This window comes from Struthio camelus, chromosome 4, assembly GCF_040807025.1.
Source record: "Struthio camelus isolate bStrCam1 chromosome 4, bStrCam1.hap1, whole genome shotgun sequence".
Classification (NCBI taxonomy): domain Eukaryota; kingdom Metazoa; phylum Chordata; class Aves; order Struthioniformes; family Struthionidae; genus Struthio; species Struthio camelus.
The window spans coordinates 27,978,624-28,000,125 of record NC_090945.1 but is presented as its reverse complement, the minus strand read 5'-3'; the positions used below and the strand labels follow the sequence as shown (position 1 = coordinate 28,000,125).

General features: G+C 40.8%; 2 protein-coding genes across 3 annotated transcripts in view; one reads left to right on the top strand and one right to left on the bottom strand.

Moving 5' to 3' along the window:
• The window catches only part of TRMT10A (tRNA methyltransferase 10A), a 41,404-nt gene extending 37,429 nt beyond the window's left edge, over positions 1-3,975 (bottom strand). Inside the window, exons 1-2 of one of the 2 annotated variants that reach the window (XM_068942028.1) lie at positions 3,069-3,975; positions 2,257-2,321 (exon numbers count right to left, since the gene is read on the bottom strand). The gene's annotated coding sequence lies outside the window, so the exon portion shown is untranslated. The remainder of the gene's footprint in view (positions 1-2,256; positions 2,322-3,068) is intronic. The other variant, XM_068942027.1, reaches the window with a different exon arrangement.
• The window catches only part of MTTP (microsomal triglyceride transfer protein), a 30,772-nt gene that overhangs the window by 2,635 nt on the left and 6,635 nt on the right, over positions 1-21,502 (top strand). The window contains exons 2-15 of the mRNA XM_009689336.2: positions 2,482-2,669; positions 3,264-3,407; positions 5,526-5,633; positions 6,623-6,739; positions 7,944-8,083; positions 8,951-9,101; positions 13,231-13,388; positions 14,274-14,442; positions 15,003-15,110; positions 16,104-16,316; positions 17,380-17,591; positions 18,283-18,380; positions 18,482-18,603; positions 19,431-19,658. Of these exons, the coding sequence (XP_009687631.1) occupies positions 2,482-2,669; positions 3,264-3,407; positions 5,526-5,633; positions 6,623-6,739; positions 7,944-8,083; positions 8,951-9,101; positions 13,231-13,388; positions 14,274-14,442; positions 15,003-15,110; positions 16,104-16,316; positions 17,380-17,591; positions 18,283-18,380; positions 18,482-18,603; positions 19,431-19,658 (2,156 nt within the window). The remainder of the gene's footprint in view (positions 1-2,481; positions 2,670-3,263; positions 3,408-5,525; positions 5,634-6,622; positions 6,740-7,943; positions 8,084-8,950; positions 9,102-13,230; positions 13,389-14,273; positions 14,443-15,002; positions 15,111-16,103; positions 16,317-17,379; positions 17,592-18,282; positions 18,381-18,481; positions 18,604-19,430; positions 19,659-21,502) is intronic.

The window sequence follows — 21,502 nt, the reverse complement described above, 5'->3', positions numbered from 1 at the left end:
CTTTTATCTTTAGACGGGGACTGTGTCATTCTCCATGTTTAGAAAGCACCCAGTGGGTTGCACTTGTAAAATCTCAGCAGATACTAAATCATTAGCGCTGCCATTTCTACTGCAAATGAAGGACGCTTCCAACCAGGAAACAACCTTTTCAGAGAGTTATTCCGAGGAATCATGGTTCTTCCTGAAAGGCACTGCCAGCCTCTGGGCAGGCACTGAGCACCCTCTGCTCTCAATGGCAATGTAGCTCCAAATGTGATGGAAGTGAGGGAAATGGCTGAAGCAAAGGGACTAGGAAATTCATGGTAAACCTAACGGAAGGATTTTACTCCTCTAGGTGACTTTTTTTAAAGCAGACACAAAAATAAGACAAAACCAAAAGGGCCCCATGCTGGCATAAATACTTTAGCGTCCCTGCAAAAAATCAGGAGTCCTAACTTTGAGTTCTCATATGCAAAGAGACTGCTTCCCCCGGCATTACCAACCTTGCTGGGCTGGATCTTCAACTGGCATAAACTGTAAATCGGATTAGTTCTGTGTAGCTTTGCCGCAAGCTGCTGACCAAACTTAGTGGGGGTGCCTTTTTGCTTAGAGAATGATACTGTGAAGCTGACCTCCGTGTGGTGCTATGACATCCAAGTGAAAAGGGGAAAGAAGCAAACCAAACCTTAAAAAATGTGGTTTTGGACTCTGAGCACTTCAGAAGAAATCTGTTCAGCCATGATGGAATTACAGGGTGTGCCTAATCAGGATTACAAATCTGACTGTGGAATAAACAAGTCCTTTGTTCTTCCTTTCCACTGATGCAGTGAATTTAAATTTATTTAGCAGAGTGAAATGAAGCACTGAGGAACACAACATATATCAAAATAGCCTGCTGATTCTCTGCAAGGGGCTTTGAATGCACTGATTACGTTATAGCATGTTTAAGAATTTGTCTGAGATATTTTGGTAGATTTTTCTTTTCTTTTCTTTTTTGGTACTTGTCATAAGACTGAGATGCCTCTCCCTGAGGACAGCACTTTGCTTTTCTTGGTTTAACTTTGTGTACAGTTTTCATTTCTGCTCTGCACCTACTGAACTCCATGAAGAAATTCCCACTAGTTTCAGTGGTGCAGCATTAGGGTCTGAGACACTAGGTGTGTCATACTGACAGATAGCACCTAAGGTCACTGTATGTGTATTTACTTTGCGGATGTAACAGCACTTTGTGTACCACCAGGTTCTCCTCCCTTCCCTCTACAAACTGAGTTCATCAGATTTCTTATGTGGAACAGACCTTTGCAGGCATCCACAGCAAAGGAGGGAAACCCTTCAAAACAGTGACAAGGAATGTTATGTATATCCTTCATAACAAAATATTTAGAGAGTATTCAAGAAGAAATTTATTTTCCGTGATCACATTAAAAAAAAATTGCAGTGACATTTTTCTTAATGCAGTTTAAAGCCCAAATGATACAGCTTCTCCTACGTGCCAGAATGAATGCAAACACCATGAAGGGTCTTAGGAACAGGTCTAATTCCTATGCCTGAGGCTATGTAGAGACCTGTGACACTAGTGTTACAGTGGTACACATTTCTCATGGAACTGTGCATGAGAGAAAGAAAATCAGGGAAGGATGTGGCCAGAGTGCACTCCAAGTAGTTTTATAAAGGAAAAAAAAAAAAACCAAGACTTTTCTATACTACAGATTTCATTTACACAAGCAACACTGAAACTGAATTCCTTGGGAATAGTCTATCCAATTTGTTGTTAATGCAGATGGAAGCATCACCATAAAAATTAGGCATGCAAGTTGGAAAGCTGGATTTATGCTAGGAATTGGTGTTTTATATTCCTTAAAATACCTCAATATAAATCTAACAACAAAGGCACAGCTACAGAGACGTTTCTTTAATTCGCAGCTACAGAGACATTTATTCAATCTGAAGCACGAGAGCTTAGTTATTTGATCTAAAAGATATTTTCCCAATGTCTTCATTACATTCATGGCAAGGCTCTCAATAGGAAAATTCCCAATACATGTGCAAAAGTTGCAGAGAGCAACTTTTATTGGTTCCAACAAAAAACGTCAGTACATTTCAAACTGATAAGCATATAAGTCGCATGATTCCTTACAGTATTTTACTTTGCCACTGAAGTGGTTTAAACCACTTCAGATTAATTTCTAATGTTACAATATCCAGTGTAAAGAAAGTGACTCTTTTTTTTGTATGTAAGTGCAGAGTTAGAACACAGAATTTTATGGACGTTCTTACCTTAGATTAATGTCAATTTAATCACAAAAAAAAATAGCTGCAATACAGCCGCAGTGGGACAGCACCTGTAAGCAAGGGTGGAAGGATCAGTCCCATATGTCTTTTGTTGACAATTACAGTTTTAATTTTTCTAAAGGTGATTTGTAGAGAAAATGAGAGTTTATGGGGGTTGGTAATTTCTAAAATACTGACAAGTGTGTTTTTCATCCTGATCTTTCCAAACAGGGCACACCACTGGACCAAGCTTAAATAATGACAAGATATATAAATTTGCATATTCATCTGAAGTGTTTATTGATCAGGTTAAAGCGTCACTACAGAATAGTGCAGGCTACCGGATTTCTTCTGGTGTGGATGTCAACCTCTTATGGAGAAATCCTGACAACGATGACGACCAGTTGATCAAAATTACGGTAATCAATGCTATCATAAAACTTCAAACATGCCCAATTCTTTATGCATTTATCTAATTGTTTAACTGACTAAATAAACAGACAGTTCTTGAAGAACATGTTTTCAAAAGATGAGCCACGTCTTTTTTTCTTCCACAGTCTCATCAATTACAAACAGTTTCTTCAATTAGCTGTTTCCTATAGAATGACTTTTACAAAAATGTACCTAACATCATAAGCCAGAACTTCAAAATATCTTCAAAATATTTTGGAATTGCTTCATACGACTTCCATAGCGTCAAAGAAATTTTGTGCAAGCAGCTATGGGAGGGGTAATAGGTCACCTGAAGTTCTTGGCTGCCAGCAGTTCTACCTGAGCATCATGACATGTGCTAACTATGAACGGGTTTTGGTGCTTACCTTTAAGTGGAGTATTTCCCCAGCGGTGACTCTTGGTTTCTTCTGAAAACGTAGACATAGACATCATGGAAGACTCATGATCAGAACCACGAATGAAGAAAGAAAAGATTTATTAGGTGATTTAATTTATCCAGCCTCCCCAGTCCAATGCTAGACTGCTGTCTACATGAATTTTCTCTGCTTTTACTTTGCTAGGTAAGAGATGTCCAAGTTGAAAATGTAAATGAACGTCTGGATACTAAAAGCATCTTCAAAGGAAAAAGCACAGAGAAGATCATTGGGAAAGAATATCTGCAAGCTTTACAGAGGCCCATAGTTCTTCAGTTAACCCGTGGAAAAGTAAGACCCTGTCTTTTGAAATTTACACATATTCCCCGAGGAAACCTGAGACAAATCGTTCCTTAAAGGCTTGGAAAATTTAACAATTCACTGTCCACTTAGTTTTCTTAATGCAGTATCATCTTTCTACCCCAAATACAGTAGTTTGGAACAGACTGTAATCTTCCTGCACAAGGGGCTCCCCCAGCCCAGGCCCCTTTTGCTTTGAGAACACCATAAAGTACGAAGTGCACAGTTAACATATTGGCCACAAATATACGTGTATACATATATACGCAGGTGCTGTGTAAGGCTTTTGCTGTTGAATTCGGTGAGGCCAGGATTTTATCCAAGGTCTAAAGGCAGAAAAGGAGATACAGTTTATTATGAGGGAGACTGTACCAAGCTTGTCAAGAACCGTGTTAATAACTTTTAACCCACATCAACCATTTTAGCGTGACTGCTTTACCCACCTCTCTGGCTTGCTTATTTACCTGAGTGTCACCTGCTGTTTCGATGGTTCCAAATTAACGAGCTTGATGCTGAAAGAGCTACAGCCTTTCGTGTTGTTCCTCTACTGGCAAGCTGTCTGCAAAAGTCAGAAGAAACGGATCTGTGAGCAAGCGCACCTTGGTCTGCCTGTCCTCACTGACAAGCTGGACTTTACACCCTGCCCTGAGAGAGGACTGAAGCATAGTCTCCCGCCCTCAGAGCACCCATGTCCGGTTGTAGCTCTCCGAGTCCCAGCCCTGCTCAGAAAGGCAATGAAGTAAATTTACCTCTCCCTTTTTCTGTGGACAGTTCACTTGTCCCCTTGTGCTCAGCCTACCCCTCTGGCCAGGGAACGGCAAGGCTGGAGCCATGGCTGCTCCTGCCTCCTCTCCACGTTCATTTACCTCCTCGTTGCTCGTGGCGGAGAGCATTAGGCCGACAGCCCTGCTGTCCCAGCCACAGCCTGAGCAGTGCTCGGCAGGTAGGACGTGGGCAGAGGGGCAGTGTGAAAGGAGGAAGGTTGAAGGTCACACTCCGTTTTACTCTTTTGCAGAGCTGGGTGAGGGCTGTGACACCTTATCCCAACAGGATCTTTACCTACTGCTGTAAATAGGCACTGAGTACATGTCCTGGCCACCAGCTCTGCCTACTGAATTGCAGCTGCTATCGGGCCTGCTCAGTAACTTTCAGGCTCAGCCCTGTCACCAGTTTTACACGACATAAAAAGAAACAGAACAGCACCAGCTCCCAACTGTACACGTCCCTAAACGAGGCTTGAATTAGCCAAAGAACACAGTTGAAATACATCTGCTCCCAGCACGCTGTAAATACACCGGCAGAGGCAGTTAGTTCACAGGCTAAGACTGAGATGTAGTATTAAAAAGTTGGGCTTTTCCCCGTGCGATAGGTTCTGAGCGCTGCTTTTCTGATTTCTCTGTGCTGTGATACTTTCATCTCTGGCACAGTGAACTCCCCTTCCAGGATTGCCCTGAGATAACATACTGATTGTGCTTACAGTTCCTGAAAAAAGTGCACTTTTAAAGCACCTTGAATGCAAAGTGGAGGTGCAAAGTCTTTCGTTAGCAGAGGAGAGGCTCAAGCACAACAGTTGATCCAAGTAGTTCAAAGGTTGTGATGTATGTGACACGTCATTTGAGTCACTCTAACCGTGATTTAGCTATGATTCATTCTGGTTTTTTGTAACCTGTGATTAAAGTGCAACAGATGTGTGCATGAGGGGAGAAGGGAGGCAAGACCTACTATAGGATGTAAACCCAGGGCATTTCAATTAACATCTTGACAAGGAACATTTCTGTAGGGGTTATGTAGAAAAATTAGTCACTTGTGATATTATATTTAGTTTCGCATTTTCTTTCTAAATTCTCTAATTAGCATTCAAAAAGATGCTCACAGAACTGAGACTCTCTTTAGGTTCAGCTGAAGTCTGAAACATCTTTGTATTGTTAGTTAGCAGGCAGGCCCGACAGCCTCTGGTGTTTGCTTAAATAAGGACAACAGGTCCAAAGTTCAGCTTCCCAATCAGAAAAAGTAAAGGGAGTTCTTACACAGGGGATCCTCACTTTTTCTTTCTTGTTTAACCACATTTAAAAGGGCAAATTTGTTATATACTTGTTTTTATTTCTACAGGTCAAAAACTTCTACTCGTATCAAAATGAACCCGGTCTTATTCAAAATCTTAAGAGAGGTCTGGCTAGCCTTTTCCAGCTACAGCTGCACTCTGGTGCTACCCGTGAGGTATGGTGCTATATCGGGCAAGACACTGGTTATCAGAGAAACGTGCAGAGCCCAGTCTGCTTTAAAAGGCATGTCTGTGGCTCCCGTTGACTTCAGAAGGAAGTGAGACAGACGTCAGCCCTTTGATCAGGTTTGAAGTTGGGGGCATAATCTTCGTAAGTCCTGTTGCTGCAGTTAACTTAAAAAAATTGGTGAAATCCATTTGATTTAAAATACCCTTATCAATTTAACAGAATTTGTTAATAAACCAACTTCAACCAGAGCACTATAAAAGAGGTTATAATGATGTGGCTTAAAGCTGGTTCATTCACAGAACTTCTAAATCATTACTTGAAATTGTTGATAAAATTATTATTATTTATTATTTTTATTATTTATTATCTATCGTGTTTATTAATTATTATTTATTTAAATTATTTTAAATCAAATAAAGAGTATCCACACAAACTTAGTAATTGTTTAGCTGCATCCATTTAACCTACATTATACAGTTAAATCTTTGCATCTGCCAACAGAAGGAAAGCTAGAATTTAACTCAAATTCCTAAGAATAGTGCCACCTGCCACATATTTCCTAACTTTTTTGTTTAAACAAACACTGTTACTTTCCGTCACAGCCATCTAATGAAAAATACTTCTGCCTAACCAAAACAGGAAGTTAGAAACACTGATATAAGGAAAAATAAAACAGCAGTCTCTCTTCACCTTCAAAACTGGTAAATGAGCTCAAACCAAAACAATGCAGCATCTCATATATGTGATGCCATCAGTGGAGAAAACGGTTGGTCTCTGGAGGACGTTCCAAAGTCCAAGACATATATTCAAGTAATTGTCCATAGTGGCATAGGAGTTCTGCAGCTGTCTACAGTTTCAACTCCTAAAAGTCTCTCTGAGCAAAGAAAGGGAGAGAAAAATGAACAGCAAAACACGCATCAGAATAAATCAGAAATGAGTGACGCTCATATACTAATCTTATTCTTTTTTTCCAAGGTGGATGTATCTGGGGAATGCAATGTTACTTACCAGGTTCGGCAAGATCAAGTGACTAAAATTAAAGCCTTGGACTCCTGTGAAATAGCAAAGACAGGATTTACCAGCCCCAGTCAGGTACCGTTTATTTAACAGACTAAAATCTGTTTTGCCTATTTAAAATGTATCCTTATTAGCTATTACTCATTTTCTCAAAAGCGATTTCTTGCATTACAGAAAACAAATTCTACATATACATTTGTAGTGTTATGAGTACAGTCCTGCATGTAGCACCCACAGGGAGAAGAGGGAAAGGACTCTCCTCTTGTGCAAACCACCTTCACTCAGCTGACGTCCAGCGCAGCATACTAATTCACATCATTTTTAGATCCATAATTTAATTTAGTTTCTATGCAGATTGGCAGCATTTTTCTCCTGGCTGTACTGTCATTTTAATCAAAGTGAGACTACTTTGTCTTTTCTTATTCTTTCTCGTTATATATGGTCACAGTCCTAGTGACAACTGTAGCCCTTTTCTCAACTGCCAAGTAGCAACATTTAGCACGCACAATAAATGCTGGCAAGATCCTGAGCTGGGAGCTCAAAGGAATAGTATGCTTGCCTAAGGCACGCACGTAAGGTAGGAGATGTGCTGCAGAGGTAACTTAAGCCCTACTACTGCCTTAATGATCCCTCACTACTAGTAACTGCCCTTGCAAGCGGTTACTGCTGAGCGCAAGGTGGAGGAGTGCTGGAGGCACTGGGATTCTTCCTGGCAGACGCTTACCTTTCTCAGCTCACAGAAGTGCAAAGGCAGCATACGGTCTGTTAATAAACTGCCTTAACACAATGACTGCATTCCTAATTTTCACACTCGCCACAAAGAATTCAAGTTGATTACAGACAAATCAGTACAAACAGATCAAACCTGATGGCTGGTTTGCTTTCCAGGTATGCACAAGAATAAATCTAATCCATTAGAGATTTCCTTGGGAAAGCTTCTAATCTTATTTGAAGTTTATTTTCAATCAAATGTGTTACGGGGCGTTTTCTTAGCTACAGCCTATTCCATAACTTCCCTCATGCCTTTTCTTCTGTGAAGTATTGCATTTGAAACACATGGTGCAGAAGTGACTAGAGTATTGTTGTAGAAGAAATTCAGGAGAACTCAGGAGATCCTGGTTTGCAGGCTTAGGTTGAGATGTTGTCAACTCACATGCACTTTCCGCATTTGGTTTTATTTTATTGTGAGTTTTGCTCTGATTTGGAACTGTAGGATCTGGTCCTATTCTGTCTTTTATTGATCAGCCCTCCTTTTGGTTTATTTTTAAATTATTTTCAGATTTTAGATGTCAGCACAAAAGTCACATCTGCCACGATTTACGTGCTGGAAGACAGTTTCATCAAATCCATTAAGGCAGAAGAGAATTATGCTTTATTTCTGAATTCCCGACGAAAAACAGATGCCAAAGTAGTTTCAAAGTAAGTTGGGCAATTTGACTGTCACTGATGGCAGCAGGACTAATGGTTCAATTCAGGTCACATGTGTACATCTCAGAGCATCATGGTCTAAGACTGTAAGCTCTCAAGGCTGGGTTTAAATCTATTTTGAATCCATATGGCACCTAGTCCAACTTTGATTAAAGGCTCTACCATACTGCAAATAATAAATAACGGCATTCATAAACAATGACATGAAAATGCCTGGAACTGGTCAAACCATTTTAAGCACTACATTATTTCTGTAGGTGCTCTGCTTCTGCACCGTCTCATTTATTAAGAAACACTTCAGATGGACTTGCATTTCTAATACGTGAAAGTTCAGAGGTATAGAAACCAAAATCTGATACGCGGAAAGGAAACAACGATGAAATCTAGGTCTGTGTCTGAAACACTGAAAATCTGGAGATATTCATATCAGGGAAATGATTCAGGCACTTCTTTAGTATTATGACACAGATGCAGCTGATGGGGGGGGGAAGTACATTCAGAATCTCACTTTCTAGATCTTATAAACAAGTATTTGAAACATTTCAGAATATATATGGTTACAGAAGGCTGTTTACCAGGTGCTATACACCCATACGCTAGAAAGTTTACTGTTTAGGTATTGCATGTAATGTCTCTCTAGCAGTAATTCTGCAGGTATTAGATACTTCTATTATGTTAAAAAAGCCACAGATTGGCCATGTTCTGAACATTTTAAAATAAGACTGGGGACTCTTCGCTAACTCTTTGTTCTGCATTTTCGGTAAGTGAAGGGCGGTTTTTTGCTTCCTTTCCCTATGATTTCTGCATTTCTTGAAAATGCACGAGCTCTAATGCTGTTTTCAATGTCCGGATGCACAGGCAGAGACTGGAACTGAAGTCAATACAAGCCGGCCCTGGACTGATCGCTGCAAAGCAAGCTGCCGGTGTTATCAAGACTTTGGACTCTAGTTACGTAGCATTGCCGCTAGTAGCCGAGACTGTCAAAGCTGAATGCAAAAAGTGTCCTTCAGTAAGTAAACATGTTGTTACGACTTCTTGGACACCAGGTTGGTTAGCTGAGCAGAACACGTGTGAAAGAGAAGTTTCTGTTCAAGCAGTCCACTAGGAGATGTCTAACATAAAATACAAGCACTGCCTCAGACTCTGGAGCAAGAGTGTTTTAAGATCTGCGTCTAAAAGTACCTAACTTCTTGCTCTTTGAATGATACAGTGCAGTGTTTCTCAAAGCTCTAGAAAATACAAAAGCCTTTTGTACTATCTCATCTCTGTCAACCCTGAGTTGGCCAGAGTTTATTTCCTCTGGGTAATGGGGTGGGAAACGACTATAAGGAAGGCCTGCCAGTGTTTATACACGATTCTCTGTCATGGAGGAACTGAACTACTCCTAGAAATTAAAGGTAGTTAGCCAATCCTTACGCAGGACTTTAGAGGTATTTTATAAGCAGAAAATAGGGCTTTAGTATTCTTGGCAAGTCCAATACTCTTTTCCTCTCCCATGTCCCAGTAAAAATCACCTTGGCATTTTATATTTAAAACATTTAAAGACCACCAAAAATTTAGTATTGTTAAAAAACTACCTTTAAAGTGTATCATCTTTTGTTTTGCTGATACTATTTGTCATAAACACTACTATACATTGTTACAATGATTGTTAGCATATATTTTTAATGCTATTTCCACTGTAGGATGAATTTAGCAATGAATGGGAACATGAATTTGAAGATTATTCTCAATCACTTTGTAACAAGCAAGATAAGGCTTCTATCAGCACACATAATGTTAAACCTCCAGAGATATTCCTTATGAGCACAAATACCTTACTATATTGGAACTTACGATAGTTATTTGGAAGTAACACTTCACAGTAATAATTTATCTTGTCTAATGCTTGTAGAGCTGTAGAGAAGATTAAAAAAAATGTGTTGGGAAAAGTGGAATAGAAATGATGCTGCATGCGTGCTGAAGCAGTTCTGAGTAGGGAACATCAAGGGATCTTAAACAGAGCAGGGACAGGTGCTCTTCCCCAGACTCTGCCCGTCAGGGTTTGCGCTGACCAATTTGTCATTTGGAACTGAGTTTGTCCTAATAGTTGTAGACATAATTTCCAGACCAAGATAACAAACAGAGGGTATATTTCCAGAGCGCTGCCTGGGGACTGAGGTATGTCATTATAAACCTAATGGAACGATGAGAATGAAGTCCTGCTTTCTCACTGTATTTTACAGTAACTGCTATGAAAAGATAGGGTCTATAAACAGAACCCTGTATCCAAAGCAGCAACATAACATTTGCTACTTATATATCATAGTATACATTGATGCCATGCTGACATGGCATGCCCTATAGTTGTACATTTTCAAAACCCTTTACGAATTGTAGTAAATCTTTTCTATACCTTCATGAATTTGGTGAAATAACCATCACTATCCCCATTTCACAGATGGTAGCATTAGCATCTGTGAGATTATGGCCAACATATACATTTAAATTTAGGCCTAGATGTCTCTGTTTAGCTATCATCATAAAGCATTCCCTTGCCAGAAGAGCTGATCTCCTGGTTCCTCCTGAAATGGATGCTTGTCCCTTCTGAAACTAAGTTTTTTGTTCTACTTTGTCTTGTACAGCCAACTTTCGAAAAATTTGGCTTGGAGTTGTATGTGCCTGGGGTCACAGAGAAAGTCAGGCACTAGTTGACAAGAGAAACTGCATCTCAGAGTTCAAGTATTTAACATAGCGAGCAGTATTTGCATTGGGAGTGTTCCCTTACCTACTTGACATGATTTTTATTAACAGTAGGAGAAAGATTTGCAGGCAATCAGTGAGGAGGGACTAAATGCAAACCCAAGTGTTGGTCATGTCCATTTTGATGGAGCAGAGATGCATCCTGATTGCCCACAACCGGCTCCGGCTGGAATGCGTACAGCTGCGTTTCCCAGCAGTGTGCTGGAAGTAGCAGACCCCGTGTAGGACGCACGGGCTAGCTCAGGTGCAGCACTGCAGAAACACAGCTAGTAATCCGCATAGCTGTACCACACAGGCCTACTGTTTGGGTTCACATTACCTGAGAGACCTTTGTGTAGGCTGCTAAGGCAGCCGCCAGGCATCTACATTCAAAACGAAGTCCTGCTTGATTTAGCACCTCTTGGTTGGGCTTGAATTTTTCCAGAGAGCCCAGAAGTGCTCTGGTCTGATCAGAGGACACCACCTTCCTGTCTGAGCTTGGCTGGGTTCCCATGTGCGAGTGCATGCATCTGTGTCCGAACCCCTGGGATATTCGATCCAAACTGCCTGACCTATACATCAAGAGAATGGCGCCCCTCACAAAATTCAACTGTGGATACTGGTTTTTAAAGTCATGGCCACCGCAGGAGAAGGCAACTGCTCCTTGTAATGGTTGGATGGTTAGAGCACCTCCAAAAGAAGATGACTTGGATTCCACTCACTCTTTTGCTTGAGGTTGCTCCAGGTCACATCTCCCACCTTGCTACTCACAAGGCTATGGGCTAAGCTGACTGAGAGCAGCCCTTAGAGCTGGGCTCCACACAGCAAAAAATACAGGATGAATGAGGTTGGAGATTCTTTGCTGGGCTATGGTGCGACTTCAACAGGGGCAAGAGAAAGTGCCCCATATGTTCATCCAGTTTCAGCTTATAATAGCCACACTGACCTTGGTGCTAAGCTCTAATCACCAATTGATGTTAACAGACCCATCTGTGCCTCAGATCATGAACTCCTCTCAGCTGGTTATTAATCCCCAGGAAATATCCTGTGTCTCAATCACTGTTGCCTAATTATTGTTTGTTACAGTTAATGGAAGTTGTACTCTGTGCTGCTGAATGATACTTCTGTTCACTGGCAGGTTCAGGTGTTATTGCCTAATACAAAACCCATGAAGAGGGAAAGTATTTTTAGTAAAGGTCAAATGGGTATTAGTGTTATTTCCCACTTAGGAAAACTGCAGTAAACACTGCTGCAAAGAACAGCTGAGTTTTCACCAAGGAATGTTCTCAATAATTCGAGATAACAGAGGCAAAGGCAAATGAGAGAGGAAAGGTCAAAATACCTGCATCAGTATCTTATGGGAGGGTTTCTGGAAGGACAAAGCCCTCTCAAACTTCAGTTTCCAAACATGGAATATAGGTTTCTAAACTATTGCTAAGGAGAAAGTTTGGAAAGTTGTTAGAAGGAGGATTAGAAATACGCTGAAGAGAACAGACTGTCTAGAACTCCTCATGGCTCACCGCATACTGACATGCCCAGCTCCTCGGAAACCGGAAGAAACTTTCCCGTCAGACAGTTTATTCCTTTAGCACATCCTCTAGTTTTTCTCTGAAGCGTCAGTCACAGCTGCACTCAAGATCCCAATGTTTCTCTAAGGACTTTTAGCCAATTTATCCCGTTTATTTCTCATAACTTTTACGCAGTGCACCACGGGGGTACGTCCACGCAGCAGGGTGCAATGACATGCACAACTGTCTGAGCTGCCTCCAAACAAGCTGGCTCAAGTACTAGAGGCCGCACAACTGAGTTAGTTGAGAAACGCTAGAGGTCTGTCCACAGCACGAACAAACCCGGTCATATTGCTGTGGTACCAAGTTGGGTCTTCAGAACTAGGTCAAAAAAGTAGTGTGTGGAATAAACGTAGCAACAACCAGAAGTATGAAGAAGCCGATGTGAGTTCCTAACAGGACATTTAGTTCTGTTCCGCACCAACCACTTATAACAGTACCATCTTCTAAGAAAATATGATTAATTTGGGAATTGTGCATCTCCCACCCTAAAAAATGATTTAGAAGAAAATGAAAACAGAAGGTAAATACTGCATTCACCAGAAAGCACGGTACATTTGTAAGAGAAGAGAATTTACCTTATTCCAGTTACATACTAAGCAAGCAGGTTTTGCACTAAAGTGTTGGCAAATACACAGCTGTGCCTGCACTACAGAAAGGTTTCTGCCATAGTTGTGCTAGGATTTCATAAACAAATTAAGTAAAATTTAGCTACAGGATCACCAATAGATGAGATTTCAGCTAATTTGAGCAGTATCTGGCCCATAGAGCTACATTTAGTTGAGTCTGATTTTTGAGAACTGAAACTACTGTTTGAGAGATTGATACATCATGTGAATTATTTTGCAGCTCTCTGAACAATGGCAGAGCATCAGAAAACATTTGCATCCTGAAAACCTTTCCAAAGCTGAAGCAACAAGAAGCTTTTTGTCCCTCATTCAGAACCTCAGAAAAGCTACAAAAGAGGAGATACTGCAGATTCTTAGAAGTGAAAATAACGAACTCCTGTAAGTCATCATGAACAAACTTTCAAAAGGTTTCACTTACTGAAAACCACAGAAGGGCAAAATGTGTGTAAGCAGATCCAGTTATAGTGGTGATATCCTAACTATGCAAAACCAATCTTCAGTACTGTATAGGAAAAAGATTTTTTCAGTAAAGCTGTGTTTGCTTTCATAGTAAAACATATCTGCAATATACTGTTCAGCCACTAAGAACATAGCTACAGTGCAGGGCAAACATGCCTTGTAGCTTACCCAAAGGTTCTGGTCCCGATTGCTTGTCCTGAAACACTCTATAACTTGTTCTCGACTTGCCCGTTGGTTTCCTTCAAGTGGAAATACAGTGCAGAAAGGGTTGGTTCATGCATGGATGTTGTCCTAACACTGAGGTTTGGTCATGACCAGTGTACGCGCCTAGACTTGGGAACTGGAAAGCAGTCCCGAGTCTCACCATACGCACAGTCTGAATCTTTCAAACAAATTACAGCAGCTATATAGCAGCGACAGAGATAAAGTTGTAATTCAAGTTAGGTAGAAGCCTGTTTTTCTCTAGATGCAATTGTTTCTGTAGAAAGAAAACACTCCCATTTACAACCCTGTCCTGTAAATTTTAGAACACTCTGAATAGTTCTGCTTTCTAATGCTTTTTTGGCCTATATTTACATAAATTCAAATGCTATTATCCATAGATATGAATATTTTCTGGAATCTATCTACTGTTTCATGAGGGAAGATTTCAAGGGCACAATTTTTACCAACAAGAGTAATAAACTCTGTCTCTTACCTGCAGTGGACAGACCTGTCAACACTTCTTTCTTTCTACATGCATGATCTTTTCAGTATTTTCTAGCTCATTACAATGATATGTTCCTTTCCACTTCTTCTTTATAGTCCGCAGTTAGTGGATGCCATAACCTCTGCCCAGACCCCAGCATCGCTGGAGGCCATGCTGGAGTTTCTAGACTTTAAGAATATAAGCAGTGCTATCCTGCAGGAGCGGTTCCTGTATGCCTGTGGATTTGCTTCTCACCCCAACGAAATGCTCCTGAAAGCTTTAACTGTAAGTCAAAAGACAGAAAAGAAATACAAAGGAGTTACTACTCTTGAGCCTCATCTATGTCAAGGGGGAAGGAAAGAGGGACACTGTCACGGGGTTTCCAACCTTCCTTTCCTTTCTCCTTCCAGGGTTTCCTTTAAATGTGCCAGTAGCATATAGCATGGAAGTAACAAAAAATTGTAGGCATTCATATACAAAGTCTATTTACTTTGTAAAATATCACCAATACCTACTTCTTGGAAAACAGACATTGTTCTGAGTATTAACAGAACAATTTAAGGAGCAAAAGCTTTATCACAGTCATGTCAGTATTTAATATTCTTTCTTTTGAAAACACAGCTTCAGAATGACTTGTGCTATTTGAGATACTGAATGTAATGCAAGGAAGAAATGGCACTGAGCTAATGTGTAATGAAAGAGCAGTGCTCTGCACCCAGGCTGTCGAGATGACCACTGCCTTTGTATTGCACTGATGTTCACAGGAGTTGAGGGCGTTCAGCTCACTGAGGAATATGATTCATCATTTTTAGACAGGGAGTCTAACTGTTGCTTTTAAATAACAGACTAAGTTCAAGGGTGAGATTGCAAATGAAGAAGTCAGAGAAACCGTTGTCATTGTCATGGGAGCGCTCATCAGAAAGCTCTGTGAGAGAGGAGGCTGCAAGCTTCCAGTAAGTATTTGCTTTTCACTGCTAGCCGAAATGTGTTCTGGGACATGTGAATGATCCTTCTTGATGCTACTGGGAGATCATATGGGACACTGGCAGCATTTTCACTTCTGCTTTAAACTAAGCCCATAAACTCCCAAGTTTAATAGATGGAGGAATTTTTTTAAATACTAATATCTATGTTGTCAATTTTAGGATTTAATCTGATCTCTCTCCCCATTCTTGTGCATTTCTCCTGATTTGCCCTTGTTTAACATAGCTTTCTCTCACTGCCCAGTCTGTCAGCAGAAGCAGTACTTGTGCTCACTTGTCTATAACCTTTGCATGTCCTCCTCAGAGAAACACTGGAGGAGTCAGGATCTATATAACATTTGAAATCACCTTAGATTAACTCAGCTCTCTGAAGGAAAGTCATTGGTCCAAATACTTAACTCTGCCCTAAACATGCACAGAACAGTCCAACAGGAAGGCTATCACCTTGATCATGGACTGAGTGGCATGTTGAGGACATGCCGGGGATATAGGATGAGGGTGATCAGACAAAGCACTGCTGCCTGCTGAATCTGTGGGCATTTGGGATTGCAGCACACTGCTGGAAAAGCACAGAGCCCCTGAACGGCCCTTAGAAATCCTTCTTCCCTTTCCCTGTTAGTTGCTAGGCACTCTTAAAACGGTATGTTATGAAACGCTGAGGAAGACTTCCCTTGTCCTTTTTTTTTCCAATTGTCCTTGCTGGCCTCTTGAGTAGAATCTGTGAAGTTCCTGAATCAGGACAGGAACAGCTATTGAGTGATAAATCCAGGTGTCACTGTGACTATAGGTTACAACTTAAAGGAAGCTGTCAACATACAGTTTATAACTGACACATTTGCTAACCCTGTGCAATTAAGCTTTAGACCAAAAAGTGCTCGAAACCAGCCCTGCCTCTCCCACTTCTGGGGGAAGGTAATATGGGTAATATGATCATCTCTTCAACATGCTGTTGATTTTCTTTAGGCTGTTGTGGAAGCCAAGAAGCTGATTCTAGGTAGACTGGAGAGAGCTAAGAAAGATGATAACGTGAAGATGTACCTGCTGGCACTGAAGAACGCACGTCTCCCTGAAGCAATCCCACTGCTTCTGAAGTACGCTGAGTCAGAAGAAGGGCCCATCAGCAACATTGCTGCCACTGCCCTGCAGAGATATGATGTTTCTTTTCTCACCAAAGAGGTAAGAAAATATACTGCCCAGCAAAAGAAGTGCAAGAGACCATATTAAAAATCAAATATACATGAACAAAATTCTTTTGTCAGTCCTCCCTTTTAAAATGTGCCCTACGTATGTTTTTTCCTCCAGGAAATTTTTATACGTGCTTCAGTTCTAGCCAGAAAACTCTGTACAGTCTTGCTTTCCAAACATCAGCTTCCAGTCTGCCAGCGCTACTCAGTGTTTGGCTCCAGAGTTATACGGAGCTGTTAAAGATGGCAGATAGTCATGGAGCAGGTTAGAGCGCCCTTCACATGAGCACACCTCCTCTGTGACGTACGGGAGGCATTAGAAACAGCAGACCCCCAGACCTGCATAACCTCTTTTCTTGTGCTTTCAGTAGCCGTGGAGAATGTATGAAAACATGAGAAGGGTAGAATAGTCCATCTTAGCTTCCAGTCTCCAAGGGTGAGAGAAGACATACATACATAGCAGGGACCTATGAGGTCCTGCCTGTGCTGCATTACCCAGTGTCCTGTTTCCCGCCTACTGCTGATAGCCTTGACTGGGCTCGTGCATGGCGTCATGCAATGCAAATGCCTGAAGCAGCTGACAAGCCATTCTGTCACTGTGACTTTATTTGCAACAAGATGTGTCATAAACTTCTCACCTTTTCAGGGGTATGGGGCTCCACAGGTAGTATCCAGTAAGTGAAAATTGCAAGATTTAAGATACCTCTCTCCCGAGGAGTCAAGGAAATCTCCCTTCTGATCTTATCTTTGATAAAGTATTTGAATCTCTTAGTGCTCTTATTTATTTACAGTCCCACTGTCAAAATGGTGTGGAAGGCTGTATTTGGTTTATGGTTGAGAGAATGTAACAGATGCCTCACTTGCCCATGCAGTCACTGCCCTATACACATCTAATAAATTCCACGAGGACCATGAAAAACAGTGTGCTAAAAATATATCCTAATATCCCAGCAGCAGTTATGGACCTAGCTTAAGCTAATATAAATGAGATTCTAAGCTGGACTTTGCCCAGTCATGTACACGAGTATTGAATGCATAACCTGTTTCCTGACCAGGTGAAGAAAACAATGAACAGGATATACCACCAGAGTCGGAGAGTCCACGAAAAGACAGTGCGAACTACTGCAGCTGCTATCATCTTAAACAGTAACCCAACCTACATGGAAGTGAAAAACATCTTGCTCTCCATTGGCGAACTGCCTCTGGAAATGAACAAGTACATGCTCTCCATAATTCAAGATATACTTCACTTTGAAATGCCTGCAAGGTACGTTAAGTTCAGTGTAAAGAAATACAGAGCTTCCTCACTCCTTTGCATATTAATGCAATATCAGAGAAAGTCAGAGCGCACAGTTTCCAAGTAATTACTACTGTAAAATTTAAGGAAAGCACAAGAGGATGCCAGACCTTTGTGCCACTTTTAGGTACTGATATTTTTAGAATAAATCTGTACATTTCAATGATGTTCCTTTAACAGCTGGTCACATTTTCAGAGCTACAGATGAGAATTAGGTATCTAACTTCCACTACTGCTTTAGGTGTCTAGCTGCCCTTCATGCAGAAGGAAATTTCTTGACTTGGTTTTAATTCTCTCAGATCAATGGGGCCCTTGCTTTATATTTTCAAATAACAGTGAGCAAGAAAAACGTTAACACCACACTAGAATGGAAACAATCAAAATATCTCTCCTTCTGAACAACAATAATTTTCAAACAAGGCCTTTATTTGCTTTCCTCGCTATCTATGACTGCGGGAAGTAGCTGAAATTGGAGAAGACATTACAGGGTAGGGCAGCTTTAGAAGTGCAAATTGAATTTATTTAATGGAAAAATATGAGTTTTTCAAAGAGTCTCTTTCCTACTGGGAAATTCACCCACTCTCAAATCCGATGTTTCTACAAAACAGTAATACATTTGTTATCATAACACATTGGTTTTTTTTTTTTTGAAATATCACAGCAAAACAGTTCGTCAAGTTCTGAAGGACATGCGTGCTCATAACTATGAACGTTTCTCCAGGACAGGCTCTTCCTCTGCCTACTCTGGCTATATGACACGTATGTAACCAGGAAACTGCCTTTTAATCCTATTTATACTCCTGAACCTTTGATTAATTCACTAGTTTGGTCACAGGTACCTTCTTTCTTTTTTAATTAAGGTGGTCCTGACATATCATCAACATACAGCCTTGACATCCTCTATTCAGCCTCTGGCATTTTAAGGAGAAGTAACCTGAACATTCATATTTTCAATAAAAATGCTCAACTTCATGCTAGCCAGGTAACTACCATGCTCTACATACAAATTACGCCAGTATGTGGACCTCTTCTTACGACCTTTCAAGTAAATTCAGCTGATGCCCAAGAGCATGAGGATTGCTGCACTGGGCAGAGAGGCCGATAACAGGAAAAAAACAAAACAAAACAGAAGAGCAGACAATGAAGGACATGTATGCGTTTTGTCCTCAGGTGTTTTGTCCTCTACAATATATCCAGGTTCAGTTTCTGGTTAAACTTATACTGTTTATCTTATGTATTCAGTAAAAGCTTCAGAAGTTTATAAAATCAAGGCCCCTGTTTCACATACAACACAGAATGGAAATACAAGGATTAGCTCAAACCTGAGAATCAAGAGGTTTAAATGGCATGCTTCTGTTTTGGCCTGTTCTTAATAGGTTGGAAAGCACCTTCAGTATTATAATCCTGCTTAATTTCTGCAGGATAAACGGGTACAGTGAGGCATCTTTGGTTTTCCTTCTGAATGTCTGTGGAAAATGGAAAATAGTCATATGAGTAAAGGAAAATGGACTTAAAAGGAAAGTAGGCTTGGGTTTGTGATCCGCATGTGGGCAAATTCTGCCTATATCTAAAGGGAAAAAGATGCTGTGAGATTATTTTATTTTCCATTTTTTAGATGCTCTACCTAGTTCCCTTAAGTCGTAACAAAATACTTTTTCATCTTCAATTAAGTAAATAAGAGTTAGGCTTTTAGAAGGAGAGACAGATATTTTATATATATATATATGTATATAAAAACTGTCTAGAGTTGCTAACAGCCTGGGTCACGCAGAGTTTTTTCACTGGTGTTGTGTCACTGTTGCCTCTTAGGTGGTGATTGAGGCTCAGGGCCTGGAGACCATAATAGCTGCAACTCCCGATGAAGGCGAGGAAAACCTGGACTCCTTTGCTGGCATGTCAGCCATTCTGTTTGATGTCCAACTCAGGCCAGTTACATTTTTTCAAGGGTACGGTGATTTAATGTCTAAAATGCTCTCAGCAACTGGAGATCCCATTAACGTGGTGAAAGGACTTATCCTCCTGACAGACTACTCACAGGTACTAATAGCATACTCTTTTCTTCTTTTTCTGTCCTTTAAACACATACATACTCTCCCTCCATACTGTTATGGTAGGGCATCTCCTCTTCTCTCTTTCCCGTGTTAATAAAACTGATCAATGTTACATAGGCTTTTCTTACTATGGGAGCAATAGGAAAGTCACAAGCATGAAACAAGAGGACGAAATTAGATGAAAAGCAGTTAGGGCAGAGACAAGAATTCACATCATTCTAGAAAACAAAGTAACATTGTGAAGAACAAAACCAAATCAGACCATTTCCTGCTGAAAACTCCTACTACTATCAGCTATTGCCTCCACTCCCACAGTTCCTCAGCCATCCAGAGTTCCTTTTAAGACAGTAACGTCCCACGTCACCATATAAGTTTTAATCTTTAGAAGCTATCCACTGACGCATCCACTGAAGCCGTACCTGTCAGGTCAAACGTTCAGCAAAGTTAGCCAGGCTTAGGTGAACCATTGGGCTCATTTCACAAGCATCGCTAACTGTTTAAAATGTACCGTGCACGTTCACAGCACTATTTTCAAGGGCTTATAGTCCCTGGCCACAAAATGAGCTTGTACTAGTAGTCTAAAAGGTACTTGTCTCTTCTTGTTTTTTGTTCCTCAACCAAATTAGCATTAGATATATTCTAAAAAGGGGATTTTTTTTTTTTTTTGGTAATGGAGAAAGATTTTTGCCATCTTTTACAGTCCAGAGTTATTGAATCTCAGATGCTCAAACTTTCTGAAAAAGTAACATTCATGAAGAAAGTACAAGAGTGCAATTTCAAATGCATATAGCCATATGAAAACAGGAATTAAAAAGGAGATTACAATTTTTTATGTGACCATCACCCCAAATGGTCTGTTGATTTTATACTTAAATATAGACTCATACACACATATAACTGACTACATAGTATCTTGTTGGAGGACTAAAAAGCTAGCCATCTTTCCCAAGGTGCAGAGCTAGTATTTGGTTTGATATCTTGGTTCTGCCCAAACAGGGATCTCCTTAGAATTTCGAGATTTAACAGCAGCACTCGGCTCGTAAAACATCAGCAGGTTCAAACTGCATCTTTGCAGTTGATTCAGAGAACTTGATTCAAAGAACTGCTTGACTTCTGGACAGCTATTGGCAATATGGTTCACATGCAAAATTGCAGAGAGGGCCTGGGAGATGACCATCTTACCTCATTGAATCCTGTTGATTCCCTTTTAATTCTTGATAAAAGAAAACGCCAAAAACAGACAATGAGAGAATCTAGGCTGACCAAAATTACATGGAAACATCACTTGCATACAAAGGCTGCCTACAACCTAAACCCATGGTACTGTCAGCCAAGAGGGCTTCCCATGTAGTGCGCAAATTAGCAAACAAAAGCTCACTCCAGCTCACTCCAGCAACAGTTTATTTCTCATACACAGATTAGGGACAAAAACTTTACTGTGACCTATTTAATAAACAGACTGGGGAGACGAGAAAGATGATCACGTCCTTTAGCTCCAAGCATACAAGCACGGCGTTTTCAGAACTAAATATTTCCAACTGCTATGCACGCACCAAGCTCCATAAATATTCTGGCCGAATCAGCTGGCTGGGCACCCCGAGAGCTCTGCCAGCCAACGGATTCTCGACTCCTCGCCTTTGGAGAGCCTAATAAAAGTCCGGGGCACACCAGTGCTGGGACTGCGTGCCATTTTTAACAATATCAGGGTGTATCACTTTCAGTCAGACGCTGACTCTCTGGAAGCCTTGGCAGCACAGTGATTAGATGGGATCCCACTCTGCTTTCCCTCGGGGGTCACCACTAGCACCTTTGCTGCCTAAGCTCTCTGGA